The 21265-nt window shown below is 48.5% G+C and overlaps 1 protein-coding gene across 1 annotated transcript in view; it reads right to left on the bottom strand.

The window, feature by feature from the left end:
• The window catches only part of LOC124111924 (regulator of telomere elongation helicase 1-like), a 177053-nt gene that overhangs the window by 61859 nt on the left and 93929 nt on the right, over positions 1 to 21265 (bottom strand). The window contains exons 21-25 of the mRNA XM_048399831.1: positions 20985 to 21062; positions 19689 to 19829; positions 18206 to 18321; positions 1428 to 1551; positions 550 to 715 (exon numbers count right to left, since the gene is read on the bottom strand). Of these exons, the coding sequence (XP_048255788.1) occupies positions 550 to 715; positions 1428 to 1551; positions 18206 to 18321; positions 19689 to 19829; positions 20985 to 21062 (625 nt within the window). The remainder of the gene's footprint in view (positions 1 to 549; positions 716 to 1427; positions 1552 to 18205; positions 18322 to 19688; positions 19830 to 20984; positions 21063 to 21265) is intronic.

Here is a 21265-nt window from a genome sequence, read left to right on the forward strand (position 1 = left end):
TCACCTGTACCTGCCCTGAGACTAGGAACTATAGATGTCTATCACCTGTACCTGCCCTGAGACTAGGAACTATAGATGTCTATCACCTGTATCTGCCCTGAGACTAGGAACTATAGATGTCTTCTTTCACCTGTACCTGCCCTGAGACTAGGAACTATAGATGTCTATCACCTGTACCTGCCCTGAGACTAGGAACTATAGATGTCTATCACCTGTATCTGCCCTGAGACTAGGAACTATAGATGTCTTCTTTCACCTGTACCTGCCCTGAGACTAGGAACTATAGATGTCTATCACCTGTACCTGCCCTGAGACTAGGAACTATAGATGTCTTCTTTCACCTGTACCTGCCCTGAGACTAGGAACTATAGATGTCTATCACCTGTACCTGCCCTGAGACTAGATACTATAGATGTCTATCACCTGTACCTGCCCTGAGACTAGGAACTATAGATGTCTATCACCTGTACCTTCCCTGAGACTAGGAACTATAGATGTCTCCTTTCACCTGTACCTGCCCTGAGACTAGGGACTATAGATGTCGCTCACCTGTACCTGCCCTGAGACTAGGGACGTGAGACGGGATAGTTCGTGCCTGCTCATACTCGATGTTGCCTCGAGTGGTTCCCCTGGAGAATGTGGGCATGAAGTAGGCTCCCTGACACCCGGCTGCCTCAGAGTGAGTTGACTTCTTCTTGATGCAAGGAGCTGGCATCTGTAACCATTCACAACAGTTTCACAACAGCAGTTTGTGTCTTGATTAGACAAGAGTCATCAGATGACATATCCCCCTGATCTGGAGCTATTCGGAAATGGAGTTTTGGCTAATTCTACCCCACTTTTGTTTTACTGCCATTGGATACCTTCAGTTCAGTGAAGAAAGAAATAATGCTGTTCAGTATTTTCCAACATCCTAATCAGATCTGTATAGCAAGTTTCATCCAGAAATATTCAACAGTTTTGGAGTCCTGCTCAAGAAATGAGCATTATCCAAAATTTTGAGCATAAGTGCAAATTGTCGTCATGAAACAAAACAAAAAACAAAAAACAAACACAAATAAAAATCCCTAATCATCAAAAGACACCAGTTCACCACAAGTATAGCAAGTTTCAACAAGAAATATTCAATGGTTTAGGAGTTCTGCTCTGGAAATGGAAAACTGACGGACGGACATGCTGATTGCAATATCCTGCCCATTTGGAAAAATATAGCAAAAGGCATTTCAAAGAGTTTTCAACCCCCTCAACTGAATACATAGAACTGAGACACTGACCATGCAGCAAACTCCTGTTATTAGTTAAATGTTGGTCATGATAACCCTTTGTTTCTGTGTTGTTCAATGAATCATTCTTGATGACTGTCCGATGAGCTTGTATAAGCTGCCCACAATTGGTGGAAGGAAATATATGCAATGAATGTTACTCACAGACTTCTGAGCAGTCTTGAAGAAAGCCATCATATCTCTGATGGAGTGTCCAAAGTTGAGGGGCTTCTTTACATAGGGCCGCACCCATACAGGCAGCTGGGCCAGTGCATCACTGGAGCTGAACCTGCACAGACACATCAGGACAATCAGCCAGCTACACTTACACAGACACTCTCCACATCAGGTCACTCAGCCAGCCACACTTACACAGACACTCTCCACATCAGGACACTCAGCCAGCTACACTTACACAGGCACTCTCCACATCAGGACAATCAGCCAGCTACACTTACACAGACACTCTCCACATCAGGACAATCAGCCAGCTACACTTACACAGACACTCTCCACATCAGGACACTCAGCCAGCTACACTTACACAGACACTCTCCACATCAGGACACTCAGCCAGCCACACTTACACAGACACTCACCACATCAGGACAATCAGCCAGGCACACTTACACAGACACTCTCCATATCAGGACAATCAGCCAGCTACACTTACACAGACACTCTCCACATCAGGACACTCAGCCAGGCACACTTACACAGACACTCTCCACATCAGGACACTCAGCCAGCTACACTTACACAGACACTCTCCACATCAGGACACTCAGCCAGCTACACTTACACAGACACTCTCCATATCAGGACACTCAGCCAGCTACACTTACACAGGCACTCTCCACATCAGGACACTCAGCCAGCCACACTTACACAGACACTCTCCACATCAGGACACTCAGCCAGCTACACTTACACAGACACTCTCCACATCAGGACACTCAGCCAGCCACACTTACACAGACACTCACCACATCAGGACAATCAGCCAGGCACACTTACACAGACACTCTCCATATCAGGACAATCAGCCAGCTACACTTACACAGACACTCTCCACATCAGGACACTCAGCCAGGCACACTTACACAGACACTCTCCATATCAGGACACTCAGCCAGCCACACTTACACAGACACTCTCCACATCAGGACAATCAGCCAGCTACACTTACACAGACACTCTCCATATCAGGACAATCAGCCAGCTACACTTACACAGACACTTTTAACATCAGGTCACTCAGCCAGGCACACTTACACAGACACTCTCCACATCAGGACAATCAGCCAGCTACACTTACACAGACACTCTCCATATCAGGACAATCAGCCAGCTACACTTACACAGACACTCTCCACATCAGGTCACTCAGCCAGCCACACTTACACAGACACTCTCCATATCAGGACACTCAGCCAGCCACACTTACACAGACACTCTCCACATCAGGACAATCAGCCAGCTACACTTACACAGACACTCTCCATATCAGGACAATCAGCCAGCTACACTTACACAGACACTCTCCACATCAGGTCACTCAGCCAGCCACACTTACACAGACACTCTCCATATCAGGACACTCAGCCAGCCACACTTACACAGACACTCTCCACATCAGGACAATCAGCCAGCTACACTTACACAGACGCTCTCCATATCAGGACACTCAGCCAGCTACACTTACACAGACACTCTCCATATCAGGACACTCAGCCAGGCACACTTACACAGACACTCTCCACATCAGGACACTCAGCCAGCTACACTTACACAGACACTCTCCACATCAGGACACTCAGCCAGGCACACTTACACAGACACTCTCCACATCAGGACAATCAGCCAGCTACACTTACACAGACACTCTCCATATCAGGACAATCAGCCAGCTACACTTACACAGACACTTTTAACATCAGGTCACTCAGCCAGCCACACTTACACAGACACTCTCCACATCAGGACAATCAGCCAGCTACACTTACACAGACACTCTCCATATCAGGACAATCAGCCAGCTACACTTACACAGACACTCACCACATCAGGTCACTCAGCCAGCCACACTTACACAGACACTCTCCATATCAGGACACTCAGCCAGCCACACTTACACAGACACTCTCCACATCAGGACAATCAGCCAGCTACACTTACACAGACACTCTCCATATCAGGACAATCAGCCAGCTACACTTACACAGACACTCTCCACATCAGGTCACTCAGCCAGCCACACTTACACAGACACTCTCCATATCAGGACACTCAGCCAGCCACACTTACACAGACACTCTCCACATCAGGACAATCAGCCAGCTACACTTACACAGACACTCTCCATATCAGGACACTCAGCCAGCTACACTTACACAGACACTCTCCATATCAGGACACTCAGCCAGGCACACTTACACAGACACTCTCCACATCAGGACACTCAGCCAGCTACACTTACACAGACACTCTCCACATCAGGACACTCAGCCAGGCACACTTACACAGACACTCTCCACATCAGGACACTCAGCCAGCTACACTTACACAGACACTCTCCACATCAGGACAATCAGCCAGCTACACTTACACAGACACTCTCCACATCAGGTCACTCAGCCAGCCACACTTACACAGACACTCTCCATATCAGGACACTCAGCCAGCCACACTTACACAGACACTCTCCATATCAGGACAATCAGCCAGCTACACTTACACAGACACTCTCCACATCAGGACAATCAGCCAGCTACACTTACACAGACACTCTCCACATCAGGACACTCAGCCAGCTACACTTACACAGACACTTTTAACATCAGGTCACTCAGCCAGCCACACTTACACAGATGCTCTCCACATCAGGACAATCAGCCAGCTACACTTACACAGACACTCTCCGCATCAGGACACTCAGCCAGCTACACTTACACAGACGCTCTCCACATCAGGACACTCAGCCAGCCGCACTTACACAGACACTTTTAACATCAGGTCACTCAGCCAGCCACACTTACACAGACACTCTCCACATCAGGACACTCAGCCAGCTACACTTACACAGACACTCTCCACATCAGGACACTCAGCCAGCCACACTTACACAGACACTCTCCATATCAGGACACTCAGCCAGCTACACTTACACAGACACTCTCCATATCAGGACAATCAGCCAGCTACACTTACACAGACACTCTCCACATCAGGACACTCAGCCAGCTACACTTACACAGACACTCTCCACATCAGGTCACTCAGCCAGCCACACTTACACAGACACTCTCCACATCAGGACAATCAGCCAGCTACACTTACACAGACACTCTCCACATCAGGACAATCAGCCAGCTACACTTACACAGACACTCTCCATATCAGGACACTCAGCCAGCCACACTTACACAGACGCTCTCCACATCAGGACACTCAGCCAGCCACACTTACACAGACACTCTCCACATCAGGACAATCAGCCAGCCACACTTACACAGACACTCTCCATATCAGGACACTCAGCCAGCCACACTTACACAGACACTCTCCACATCAGGACAATCAGCCAGCTACACTTACACAGACACTCTCCATATCAGGACAATCAGCCAGCTACACTTACACAGACACTCTCCATATCAGGACACTCAGCCAGCTACACTTACACAGACACTCTCCACATCAGGACACTCAGCCAGCCACACTTACACAGACACTCTCCACATCAGGTCACTCAGCCAGCCACACTTACACAGACACTCTCCACATCAGGACAATCAGCCAGCTACACTTACACAGACACTCTCCATATCAGGACACTCAGCCAGCTACACTTACACAGACACTCTCCATATCAGGACAATCAGCCAGCTACACTTACACAGACACTCTCCATATCAGGACACTCAGCCAGCTACACTTACACAGACACTCTCCATATCAGGACAATCAGCCAGCTACACTTACACAGACACTCTCCACATCAGGACAATCAGCCAGCTACACTTACACAGATGCTCTCCACATCAGGACACTCAGCCAGCTACACTTACACAGACACTCTCCATATCAGGACAATCAGCCAGCTACACTTACACAGACACTCTCCATATCAGGACACTCAGCCAGCCACACTTACACAGACACTCTCTGTATCAGGACAATCAGCCAGCTACACTTACACAGACACTCTCCACATCAGGACAATCAGCCAGCTACACTTACACAGACACTCTCCATATCAGGACAATCAGCCAGCTACACTTACACAGACACTCTCCATATCAGGACACTCAGCCAGCCACACTTACACAGACACTCTCCATATCAGGACAATCAGCCAGCTACACTTACACAGACACTCTCCACATCAGGACAATCAGCCAGCCACACTTACACAGACACTCTCCACATCAGGACAATCAGCCAGCTACACTTACACAGACGCTCTCCATATCAGGACACTCAGCCAGCTACACTTACACAGACGCTCTCCATATCAGGACAATCAGCCAGCTACACTTACACAGACACTCTCCATATCAGGACACTCAGCCAGCTACCCTTACACAGACACTCTCCACATCAGGACACTCAGCCAGCCACACTTACACAGACACTCTCCATATCAGGACACTCAGCCAGCCACACTTACACAGACACTCTCCATATCAGGACAATCAGCCAGCTACACTTACACAGACACTCTCCACATCAGGACAATCAGCCAGCTACACTTACACAGACACTCTCCACATCAGGACACTCAGCCAGCTACACTTACACAGACACTTTTAACATCAGGTCACTCAGCCAGCCACACTTACACAGATGCTCTCCACATCAGGACAATCAGCCAGCTACACTTACACAGACACTCTCCGCATCAGGACACTCAGCCAGCTACACTTACACAGACGCTCTCCACATCAGGACACTCAGCCAGCCGCACTTACACAGACACTTTTAACATCAGGTCACTCAGCCAGCCACACTTACACAGACACTCTCCACATCAGGACACTCAGCCAGCTACACTTACACAGACACTCTCCACATCAGGACACTCAGCCAGCCACACTTACACAGACACTCTCCATATCAGGACACTCAGCCAGCTACACTTACACAGACACTCTCCATATCAGGACAATCAGCCAGCTACACTTACACAGACACTCTCCACATCAGGACACTCAGCCAGCTACACTTACACAGACACTCTCCACATCAGGTCACTCAGCCAGCCACACTTACACAGACACTCTCCACATCAGGACAATCAGCCAGCTACACTTACACAGACACTCTCCACATCAGGACAATCAGCCAGCTACACTTACACAGACACTCTCCATATCAGGACACTCAGCCAGCCACACTTACACAGACGCTCTCCACATCAGGACACTCAGCCAGCCACACTTACACAGACACTCTCCACATCAGGACAATCAGCCAGCCACACTTACACAGACACTCTCCATATCAGGACACTCAGCCAGCCACACTTACACAGACACTCTCCACATCAGGACAATCAGCCAGCTACACTTACACAGACACTCTCCATATCAGGACAATCAGCCAGCTACACTTACACAGACACTCTCCATATCAGGACACTCAGCCAGCTACACTTACACAGACACTCTCCACATCAGGACACTCAGCCAGCCACACTTACACAGACACTCTCCACATCAGGTCACTCAGCCAGCCACACTTACACAGACACTCTCCACATCAGGACAATCAGCCAGCTACACTTACACAGACACTCTCCATATCAGGACACTCAGCCAGCTACACTTACACAGACACTCTCCATATCAGGACAATCAGCCAGCTACACTTACACAGACACTCTCCATATCAGGACACTCAGCCAGCTACACTTACACAGACACTCTCCATATCAGGACAATCAGCCAGCTACACTTACACAGACACTCTCCACATCAGGACAATCAGCCAGCTACACTTACACAGATGCTCTCCACATCAGGACACTCAGCCAGCTACACTTACACAGACACTCTCCATATCAGGACAATCAGCCAGCTACACTTACACAGACACTCTCCATATCAGGACACTCAGCCAGCCACACTTACACAGACACTCTCTGTATCAGGACAATCAGCCAGCTACACTTACACAGACACTCTCCACATCAGGACAATCAGCCAGCTACACTTACACAGACACTCTCCATATCAGGACAATCAGCCAGCTACATTACACAGACACTCTCCATATCAGGACACTCAGCCAGCCACACTTACACAGACACTCTCCATATCAGGACAATCAGCCAGCTACACTTACACAGACACTCTCCACATCAGGACAATCAGCCAGCCACACTTACACAGACACTCTCCACATCAGGACAATCAGCCAGCTACACTTACACAGACGCTCTCCATATCAGGACACTCAGCCAGCTACACTTACACAGACGCTCTCCATATCAGGACAATCAGCCAGCTACACTTACACAGACACTCTCCATATCAGGACACTCAGCCAGCTACCCTTACACAGACACTCTCCACATCAGGACACTCAGCCAGCCACACTTACACAGACACTCTCCATATCAGGACACTCAGCCAGCCACACTTACACAGACACTCTCCATATCAGGACAATCAGCCAGCCACACTTACACAGACACTCTCCATATCAGGACAATCAGCCAGCTACACTTACACAGACACTCTCCACATCAGGACACTCAGCCAGCCACACTTACACAGACACTCTCCATATCAGGACAATCAGCCAGCTCCACTTACACAGACACTCTCAACATCAGGACAATCAGCCAGCTACACTTACACAGACACTCTCCATATCAGGACACTCAGCCAGCCACACTTACACAGACACTCTCCACATCAGGACAATCAGCCAGCTACACTTACACAGACACTCTCCATATCAGGACACTCAGCCAGCCACACTTACACAGCCACTCTCCACATCAGGACACTCAGCCAGCTACACTTACACAGATGCTCTCCACATCAGGACACTCAGCCAGCCACACTTACACAGACACTCTCCACATCAGGACAATCAGCCAGCTACACTTACACAGACACTCTCCACATAAGGTCACTCAGCCAGCCACACTTACACAGACACTCTCCACATCAGGACACTCAGCCAGCCACACTTACACAGACACTCTCCACATCAGGACAATCAGCCAGCTACACTTACACAGACACTCTCCACATCAGGACAATCAGCCAGCCACACTTACACAGACACTCACCACATCAGGACAATCAGCCAGGCACACTTTCACAGACACTCTCCACATCAGGTCACTCAGCCAGCTACACTTACACAGACACTCACCACATCAGGACAATCAGCCAGGCACACTTACACAGACACTCTCCACATCAGGTCACTCAGCCAGGCACACTTACACAGACACTCTCCACATCAGGACAATCAGCCAGCTACACTTACACAGACACTCTCCACATCAGGACAATCAGCCAGCTACACTTACACAGACACTCTCCACATCAGGTCACTCAGCCAGCTACACTTACACAGACACTCACCACATCAGGACACTCAGCCAGGCACACTTACACAGACGCTCTCCACATCAGGTCACTCAGCCAGGCACACTTACACAGACACTCTCCACATCAGGACAATCAGCCAGCTACACTTACACAGACACTCTCCACATCAGGTCACTCAGCCAGGCACACTTACACAGACACTCTCCATATCAGGACACTCAGCCAGCCACACTTACACAGACACTCTCCACATCAGGTCACTCAGCCAGCTACACTTACACAGACACTCTCCACATCAGGTCACTCAGCCAGCCACACTTACACAGACACTCTCCACATCAGGACACTCAGCCAGCTACACTTACACAGACACTCTCCATATCAGGTCACTCAGCCAGCTACACTTACACAGACACTCTCCACATCAGGTCACTCAGCCAGCCACACTTACACAGACACTCTCCACATCAGGACACTCAGCCAGCTACACTTACACAGACACTCTCCACATCAGGACAATCAGCCAGCTACACTTACAGACACTCTCCACATCAGGTCACTCAGCCAGGCACACTTACACAGACACTCTCCATATCAGGACACTCAGCCAGCTACACTTACACAGACACTCTCCGCATCAGGACAATCAGCCAGCTACACTTACACAGACACTCTCCACATCAGGTCACTCAGCCAGCTACACTTACACAGACACTCTCCACATCAGGTCACTCAGCCAGGCACACTTACACAGACACTCTCCACATCAGGACAATCAGCCAGCTACACTTACACAGACACTCTCCACATCAGGTCACTCAGCCAGGCACACTTACACAGACACTCTCCATATCAGGACACTCAGCCAGCCACACTTACACAGACACTCTCCACATCAGGTCACTCAGCCAGCTACACTTACACAGACACTCTCCACATCAGGTCACTCAGCCAGCCACACTTACACAGACACTCTCCACATCAGGACACTCAGCCAGCTACACTTACACAGACACTCTCCATATCAGGTCACTCAGCCAGCTACACTTACACAGACACTCTCCACATCAGGTCACTCAGCCAGCCACACTTACACAGACACTCTCCACATCAGGACACTCAGCCAGCTACACTTACACAGACACTCTCCATATCAGGACAATCAGCCAGCTACACTTACAGACACTCTCCACATCAGGTCACTCAGCCAGGCACACTTACACAGACACTCTCCATATCAGGACACTCAGCCAGCTACACTTACACAGACACTCTCCATATCAGGACAATCAGCCAGCTACACTTACAGACACTCTCCACATCAGGTCACTCAGCCAGGCACACTTACACAGACACTCTCCATATCAGGACACTCAGCCAGCTACACTTACACAGACACTCTCCGCATCAGGACAATCAGCCAGCTACACTTACACAGACACTCTCCACATCAGGTCACTCAGCCAGCTACACTTACACAGACACTCTCCACATCAGGTCACTCAGCCAGCCACACTTACACAGACACTCTCCACATCAGGACACTCAGCCAGCTACACTTACACAGACACTCTCCACATCAGGACAATCAGCCAGCTACACTTACACAGACACTCTCCACATCAGGACAATCAGCCAGCTACACTTACACAGACACTCTCCACATCAGGACAATCAGCCAGCTACACTTACACAGACACTCTCCACATCAGGTCACTCAGCCAGCTACACTTACACAGACACTCACCACATCAGGACAATCAGCCAGGCACACTTACACAGACACTCTCCACATCAGGTCACTCAGCCAGGCACACTTACACAGACACTCTCCACATCAGGACAATCAGCCAGCTACACTTACACAGACACTCTCCACATCAGGACAATCAGCCAGCTACACTTACACAGACACTCTCCACATCAGGTCACTCAGCCAGCTACACTTACACAGACACTCACCACATCAGGACACTCAGCCAGGCACACTTACACAGACACTCTCCACATCAGGTCACTCAGCCAGGCACACTTACACAGACACTCTCCACATCAGGACAATCAGCCAGCTACACTTACACAGACACTCTCCACATCAGGTCACTCAGCCAGGCACACTTACACAGACACTCTCCATATCAGGACACTCAGCCAGCTACACTTACACAGACACTCTCCGCATCAGGACAATCAGCCAGCTACACTTACACAGACACTCTCCACATCAGGTCACTCAGCCAGCTACACTTACACAGACACTCTCCACATCAGGTCACTCAGCCAGCTACACTTACACAGACACTCTCCACATCAGGTCACTCAGCCAGCCACACTTACACAGACACTCTCCACATCAGGACACTCAGCCAGCTACACTTACACAGACACTCTCCATATCAGGTCACTCAGCCAGCTACACTTACACAGACACTCTCCACATCAGGTCACTCAGCCAGCCACACTTACACAGACACTCTCCACATCAGGACACTCAGCCAGCTACACTTACACAGACGCTCTCCATATCAGGACAATCAGCCAGCTACACTTACAGACACTCTCCACATCAGGTCACTCAGCCAGGCACACTTACACAGACACTCTCCATATCAGGACACTCAGCCAGCTACACTTACACAGACACTCTCCGCATCAGGACAATCAGCCAGCTACACTTACACAGACACTCTCCACATCAGGTCACTCAGCCAGCTACACTTACACAGACACTCTCCACATCAGGACAATCAGCCAGCCACACTTACACAGACACTCTCCATATCAGGACACTCAGCCAGCCACACTTACACAGACACTCTCCACATCAGGACAATCAGCCAGCTACACTTACACAGACACTCTCCACATCAGGTCACTCAGCCAGCTACACTTACACAGACACTCTCCACATCAGGTCACTCAGCCAGCCACACTTACACAGACACTCTCCACATCAGGACACTCAGCCAGCTACACTTACACAGACACTCTCCACATCAGGACAATCAGCCAGCTACACTTACACAGACACTCTCCACATCAGGACAATCAGCCAGCTACACTTACACAGACACTCTCCACATCAGGACAATCAGCCAGCTACACTTACACAGACACTCTCCACATCAGGACACTCAGCCAGCTACACTTACACAGACACTTTTAACATCAGGTCACTCAGCCAGCCACACTTACACAGATGCTCTCCACATCAGGACAATCAGCCAGCTACACTTACACAGACGCTCTCCGCATCAGGACACTCAGCCAGCTACACTTACACAGACACTCTCCACAACAGGACACTCAGCCAGCTACACTTACACAGACACTCTCCATATCAGGACACTCAGCCAGCCACACTTACACAGACACTCTCCACATCAGGACAATCAGCCAGCTACACTTACACAGACACTCTCCACATCAGGACACTCAGCCAGCCACACTTACACAGACGCTCTCCATATCAGGACACTCAGCCAGCCACACTTACACAGACACTCTCCACATCAGGACAATCAGCCAGCTACACTTACACAGACACTCTCCATATCAGGACAATCAGCCAGCTACACTTACACAGACACTTTTAACATCAGGTCACTCAGCCAGCCACACTTACACAGACACTCTCCACATCAGGACAATCAGCCAGCTACACTTACACAGACACTTTTAACATCAGGTCACTCAGCCAGCCACACTTACACAGATGCTCTCCACATCAGGACAATCAGCCAGCTACACTTACACAGACACTCTCCACATCAGGACAATCAGCCAGCTACACTTACACAGACACTCTCCATATCAGGACAATCAGCCAGCTACACTTACACAGACACTCTCCATATCAGGACAATCAGCCAGCTACACTTACACAGACACTCTCCACATCAGGACACTCAGCCAGCCACACTTACACAGACACTCTCCATATCAGGACAATCAGCCAGCTACACTTACACAGACACTCTCCACATCAGGACAATCAGCCAGCCACACTTACACAGACGCTCTCCACATCAGGACAATCAGCCAGCTACACTTACACAGACACTCTCCACATCAGGACACTCAGCCAGCTACACTTACACAGACACTCTCCACATCAGGACAATCAGCCAGCCACACTTACACAGACGCTCTCCACATCAGGACAATCAGCCAGCTACACTTACACAGACACTCTCCATATCAGGACACTCAGCCAGCTACACTTACACAGACACTCTCCACATCAGGACAATCAGCCAGCTACACTTACACAGACACTCTCCACATCAGGACACTCAGCCAGCTACACTTACACAGACACTCTCCATATCAGGACACTCAGCCAGGCACACTTACACAGACACTCTCCACATCAGGACACTCAGCCAGCCACACTTACACAGACACTTTTAACATCAGGACACTCAGCCAGCCACACTTACACAGACACTCTCCATATCAGGACACTCAGCCAGCCACACTTACACAGACACTCTCCACATCAGGACAATCAGCCAGCTACACTTACACAGACACTCTCCACATCAGGACACTCAGCCAGCTACACTTACACAGACACTCTCCACATCAGGACACTCAGCCAGCTACACTTACACAGACACTTTTAACATCAGGTCACTCAGCCAGCCACACTTACACAGATGCTCTCCACATCAGGACAATCAGCCAGCTACACTTACACAGACGCTCTCCATATCAGGACACTCAGCCAGCTACACTTACACAGACACTCTCCGCATCAGGACACTCAGCCAGCTACACTTACACAGACACTCTCCATATCAGGACACTCAGCCAGCCACACTTACACAGACACTCTCCACATCAGGACAATCAGCCAGCCACACTTACACAGACACTCTCCACATCAGGACAATCAGCCAGCTACACTTACACAGACACTCTCCATATCAGGACACTCAGCCAGCCACACTTACACAGACACTCTCCACATCAGGACAATCAGCCAGCCACACTTACACAGACACTCTCCATATCAGGACACTCAGCCAGCTACACTTACACAGACACTCTCCACATCAGGACACTCAGCCAGCTACACTTACACAGACACTCTCCATATCAGGACACTCAGCCAGCCACACTTACACAGACACTCTCCACATCAGGACAATCAGCCAGCCACACTTACACAGACGCTCTCCACATCAGGACAATCAGCCAGCTACACTTACACAGACACTCTCCATATCAGGTCACTCAGCCAGCCACACTTACACAGACGCTCTCCACATCAGGACAATCAGCCAGCTACACTTACACAGACACTCTCCATATCAGGACACTCAGCCAGCTACACTTACACAGACACTCTCCACATCAGGACAATCAGCCAGCTACACTTACACAGACACTCTCCACATCAGGACACTCAGCCAGCTACACTTACACAGACACTCTCCATATCAGGACACTCAGCCAGGCACACTTACACAGACACTCTCCACATCAGGACACTCAGCCAGCCACACTTACACAGACACTTTTAACATCAGGACACTCAGCCAGCCACACTTACACAGACACTCTCCATATCAGGACACTCAGCCAGCCACACTTACACAGACACTCTCCACATCAGGACAATCAGCCAGCTACACTTACACAGACACTCTCCACATCAGGACACTCAGCCAGCTACACTTACACAGACACTCTCCACATCAGGACACTCAGCCAGCTACACTTACACAGACACTTTTAACATCAGGTCACTCAGCCAGCCACACTTACACAGATGCTCTCCACATCAGGACAATCAGCCAGCTACACTTACACAGACGCTCTCCGCATCAGGACACTCAGCCAGCTACACTTACACAGACACTCTCCGCATCAGGACACTCAGCCAGCTACACTTACACAGACGCTCTCCACATCAGGACACTCAGCCAGCCGCACTTACACAGACACTTTTAACATCAGGTCACTCAGCCAGCCACACTTACACAGACACTCTCCACATCAGGACACTCAGCCAGCTACACTTACACAGACGCTCTCCACATCAGGACACTCAGCCAGCCACACTTACACAGACACTCTCCACATCAGGACACTCAGCCAGCTACACTTACACAGACACTCTCCATATCAGGACAATCAGCCAGCTACACTTACACAGACACTCTCCACATCAGGACAATCAGCCAGCTACACTTACACAGACACTCTCCACATCAGGACACTCAGCCAGCTACACTTACACAGACACTCTCCGCATCAGGTCACTCAGCCAGCTACACTTACACAGACACTCTCCGCATCAGGTCACTCAGCCAGCTACACTTACACAGACACTCTCCATATCAGGACAATCAGCCAGCTACACTTACACAGACACTCTCCGCATCAGGTCACTCAGCCAGCCACACTTACACAGACACTCTCCATATCAGGACAATCAGCCAGCTACACTTACACAGACGCTCTCCACATCAGGACAATCAGCCAGCTACACTTACACAGACACTCTCCACATCAGGACACTCAGCCAGCTACACTTACACAGACACTCACCACATCAGGACACTCAGCCAGCCACACTTACACAGACACTCTCCACATCAGGACACTCAGCCAGCTACACTTACACAGACACTCTCCATATCAGGACACTCAGCCAGCCACACTTACACAGACACTCTCCATATCAGGACAATCAGCCAGCTACACTTACACAGACACTCTCCACATCAGGACACTCAGCCAGCCACACTTACACAGACACTCTCCGCATCAGGACAATCAGCCAGCTACACTTACACAGACACTCTCCACATCAGGACAATCAGCCAGCCACACTTACACAGACACTCTCCACATCAGGACAATCAGCCAGCTACACTTACACAGACACTCTCCATATCAGGACACTCAGCCAGCCACACTTACACAGCCACTCTCCACATCAGGACACTCAGCCAGCTACACTTACACAGATGCTCTCCACATCAGGACACTCAGCCAGCCACACTTACACAGACACTCTCCACATCAGGACAATCAGCCAGCTACACTTACACAGACACTCTCCATATCAGGACAATCAGCCAGCTACACTTACACAGACACTCTCCACATCAGGACACTCAGCCAGCCACACTTACACAGACACTCTCCATATCAGGACACTCAGCCAGCCACACTTACACAGACACTCTCCACATCAGGACAATCAGCCAGCTACACTTACACAGACACTCTCCACATCAGGACAATCAGCCAGGCACACTTACACAGACACTCTCCACATCAGGTCACTCAGCCAGCTACACTTACACAGACACTCTCCACATCAGGACACTCAGCCAGCTACACTTACACAGACACTCTCCATATCAGGACACTCAGCCAGGCACACTTACACAGACACTCTCCACATCAGGACACTCAGCCAGCTACACTTACACAGACACTCTCCACATCAGGACAATCAGCCAGCCACACTTACACAGACACTCACCACATCAGGACAATCAGCCAGGCACACTTACACAGACACTCTCCACATCAGGTCACTCAGCCAGCTACACTTACACAGACACTCACCACATCAGGACAATCAGCCAGGCACACTTACACAGACACTCTCCACATCAGGTCACTCAGCCAGGCACACTTACACAGACACTCTCCACATCAGGACAATCAGCCAGCTACACTTACACAGACACTCTCCACATCAGGACACTCAGCCAGCTACACTTACACAGACACTCTCCATATCAGGACAATCAGCCAGCTACACTTACACAGACGCTCTCCACATCAGGACACTCAGCCAGCTACACTTACACAGACACTCTCCATATCAGGACACTCAGCCAGCCACACTTACACAGACACTCTCCACATCAGGACAATCAGCCAGCCACACTTACACAGACACTCTCCATATCAGGACACTCAGCCAGCTACACTTACACAGACACTCTCCGCATCAGGACACTCAGCCAGCCACACTTACACAGACACTCTCCATATCAGGACACTCAGCCAGCCACACTTACACAGACACTCTCCACATCAGGACACTCAGCCAGCCACACTTACACAGACACTCTCCATATCAGGACAATCAGCCAGCTACACTTACACAGACACTCTCCACATCAGGACACTCAGCCAGCCACACTTACACAGACACTCTCCATATCAGGACAATCAGCCAGCTACACTTACACAGACACTCTCCGCATCAGGACACTCAGCCAGCCACACTTACACAGACACTCTCCATATCAGGACAATCAGCCAGCCACACTTACACAGACACTCTCCACATCAGGACAATCAGCCAGCTACACTTACACAGACACTCTCCACATCAGGTCACTCAGCCAGCCACACTTACACAGACACTCTCCACATCAGGACAATCAGCCAGCTACACTTACACAGACACTCTCCATATCAGGACACTCAGCCAGCCACACTTACACAGACACTCTCCACATCAGGACAATCAGCCAGCTACACTTACACAGACACTCTCCACATCAGGTCACTCAGCCAGCCACACTTACACAGACACTCTCCACATCAGGACAATCAGCCAGCTACACTTACACAGACACTCTCCATATCAGGACACTCAGCCAGCCACACTTACACAGACACTCTCCACATAAGGTCACTCAGCCAGCCACACTTACACAGACACTCTCCACATCAGGACAATCAGCCAGCTACACTTACACAGACACTCTCCACATCAGGACAATCAGCCAGCCACACTTACACAGACACTCACCACATCAGGACAATCAGCCAGCTACACTTACACAGACACTCTCCACATCAGGTCACTCAGCCAGGCACACTTACACAGACACTCTCCACATCAGGACAATCAGCCAGCTACACTTACACAGACACTCTCCATATGAGGACACTCAGCCAGCCACACTTACACAGACACTCTCCACATCAGGACACTCAGCCAGCTACACTTACACAGACACTCTCCACATCAGGACAATCAGCCAGCTACACTTACACAGACACTCTCCACATCAGGACAATCAGCCAGCTACACTTACACAGACACTCTCCACATCAGGTCACTCAGCCAGGCACACTTAATTCATGTACAAACTGTTGCAAAATGTTTCTTCTTTAATTTCATAAGGCAAAAAAAGAATTCAACACCCAATCAAATGTATTTTTGAAATTTCTTTTGGACACAAAATATATTCTGAGTTCTCAGTACCTTAAAGTACATTGAGAGGGCACATTTAAAGGGCAATAATATCGTTATCCGGGACAAAGAGGAGATACTCCTTCTGCCATCACAATGTTTGGTCATGCTGGAGAACGACCTACCGTGTGTCACAGAGCAGAATCGCTCCAAAGTCCTGCTTGTGTCGGATGACCCGCCCGATGGCCTGGTTGACGGCCCGGGAGGCCTGTTGGCGGTACCAGGACTGGCCACTCAGGCTCTGCAGACCAACAGCAAACAGTGTCACTCAGGGCAGTTAGGTGCTGGATGCTATATACATAGAGCTGGATTTTATACACATAAGATGTTTCACCAAAACCACAAATCACCTCCCCATGATCCAACATATGCTTATTGACATCATTCTACCATTGCTGGCAATTCAGAGGGCACATCCACATCAATTGTCAATTGGTCAAATAGTTTCTTTAAACATGTTGAAAATGTGAATATTATTCTTTGGGAAGAAATATGGCAAGGCAATGTCAACCATTCTGTGGGGTTGTCCCAAACATATTCATCCACTGTGTCCAAAGTGAAAAACAGACTAGTTTTGCCATGAACTGTTATAACGTCAAGCATCCTTGTACTTAAACTATAATACTTCAGGGCCAAGTATACTTTGTTACACTGCACAGGGGTAGAGTCAACATTATTTCTTAAATATATACAGGATTGGTGTCCTATACAGGCCAATAGGCAGATGTGCCAGTCAGTGAGGTTGCGTGTTGGACACTGGTCTTCATGTCACAAGCAAGCAACTTGATGAGAAACAGTCCCATTGTCTGTAGCTGTCTTAATAACAAAAGTTGTGTTAAGTTAATGACATAGCTTCCAGGCCATAAAAACACATATTTAATGCACAACAAGTTTAAAACAGAATGTCCAATGCTTCTAGCTATTAACCATCAATTTTAGCCAATCACATGCAAGAATATGTCTAGTTTGAAACATGGATGTTAGCTCTCGCAAACACGTACATGTACAAACACCTGCAAATTGTTACAGTGGCGGTGCTACCAGTAAGGCAGGACATGCTTGCCCTTTTCACAAACAATTGGCATCATCACTGGTTTTCAGTGATCCATTCATATGATTTTCACCCCCATTTTGGGGGCACGGGTGGTCCAGTCGTCTAAGGCGCCGTGATTCGCTGTGCAGAGTTGCATCCCTTGGACACGCCAGAAACCTATGATTGTGGGTTCGAATCCTGGTTTGCCCCAATTATGTTTCTAGGTTTGTCAGCACCATACCTGTGCTCGTGGGTTTCACTGAAGTGGTAAACGTCTGAGACCTGCATCACTTCAGGCTTTCCTCCCACATTAAGCTGACACGCCGTGATATAACTGGAATACTGTTAAAAGCGGCGTTAAACCAAACTCACTCACTCACTCACCACCATTTTAGCATTTTAGACCAAATGGAATCTGTTTAGGGGAATAATCCAGACTGGTTGTTCTCTGGCTTTGATGCTTCATATTTACACAGAGGGGGTAGGCAGAGCAGTACACCAACAAATAGGATGTCCCTAGGTGGAGCAACATGCTGCTGCTTTATAAATAAGTCAGTTACCGGTAACTGTCTCACCTTACTGCCTGCCTTCCTCTTCATCTCATCCAGGAACTGCATCTTGAGGACGATGCGTGGGTCCATCCTGGGAGGATAGGGCAGGCCGGTGATCATCACAGCTCGGCCATTGTTGTCGGAGAAGTCCAGACCCTCACTCACCTGGAGCATGGACAGAAGAACTATCATGTTCTCATATCATGAAACTACAGTGGAGAATCATCATTGTGTTTGAGGGAGCCTCATGCAGCTTGTCTCACAGACGCCAACTCAAAACTAAGGCAATTAAGAACATCAGAGATAATTTGAGTCTGAAATTAATAATCACTTTTGACATGATTAATTGAAAATTCTCCTCAAAATCTGTCAACCTTATTCCCTTAATAAGCTGAAACAATTGATCCTTATTTTACTGCCTCTACCAAGGTTAATAAATAATCTAGGGCCACACTTTTTTTCAACTTCCTTTACGGATCAGCTGACTACAAATTTTGTTGAAATGGAAATAAAATAAGTTTGTACTTGCTCTGTTTTTATCCGGCAGATAAGCTGATATTTTCTGAGCAAGGACCTACTATTAATGATAAGATTTTTGAGTAGAAACCTATGGAAGTTTGTTTGTTGTTTAATGCCGAACTCAGCAATATTCAGTGATTAACACCATGAGCATCGATCTACGCAATTGGGAGACGATGACATGCGTCAACCAAGTCAGCGAGTTAACCAGCCAATCCTGTTAGTCGCATCTATACAAACATGGGTTGCTGAAGACCTATTCTAACCCAGATCTTCACAGGTAGAAGCTCTATGTGTTTGCAAGGATTATTTAAACTAGCGGAGGTTACTTCAATTCCCTTTGCTGATCTGCCGTGTATGTCTCTCTTCTGACAGATATATTTTACCAGGTCAAGGGCCACGATTTTCGAAACAGAATCCAAATTTCAAAGAACAGGCACAGGAGAGGAAGCACAAGGCACTTCAGTTGTTAGTTTTGAGTGTCCTCTTAACTTCCTGTGACCTAAATAATGTCCAAACGCAAGACATTTTGGTTAGCGAGAGATTTGAGAGATCTGTGTTTGTAGGCGTAATCACTTGACACGCCATGTTCAGGTTTATTTTTTTTATACCAGCCGACCTGTAGTGGAGGAGAAAACTAAAAATAAAATTGACTCGCTTGCCCCCCACCCCCACAGACATTTATTTTCCTGTAAAAAAGAAAAAGAAAGGCCTAATTTATTGGTAATATTTTTTTCAGAATATTTGTAACATCTTTTCAAGTAATGACATTGGCAGAATTGGTGTGTTGGTGCCACTCACCTTCCCCCGACACACAGCCATGAAGATTGCACCATTCTGGGTTGGGTCATTAATTTTTTCATAATATTCATCCATGGCCTGAAATACAAAACAACTTATTAGGATAAAATATGACCATAAGCCCTCTTTCTTCAGGAGCATTAATGGATGAAAGTATTGTATATTTTTTACATGTTACCACACTTTTCAAACTTGAAAAATGAGTGGCACTGCACTGCACTGCATCTCACCTGGACATGTAGCCAATAGTGGAAAGAACAAACACACACAAATAACAAAAG

The sequence above is a fragment of the Haliotis rufescens genome, unplaced genomic scaffold (genome assembly GCF_023055435.1).
Source record: "Haliotis rufescens isolate VD_foot unplaced genomic scaffold, xgHalRufe1.0.p SCAF_2, whole genome shotgun sequence".
Lineage (NCBI taxonomy): Eukaryota > Metazoa > Mollusca > Gastropoda > Lepetellida > Haliotidae > Haliotis > Haliotis rufescens.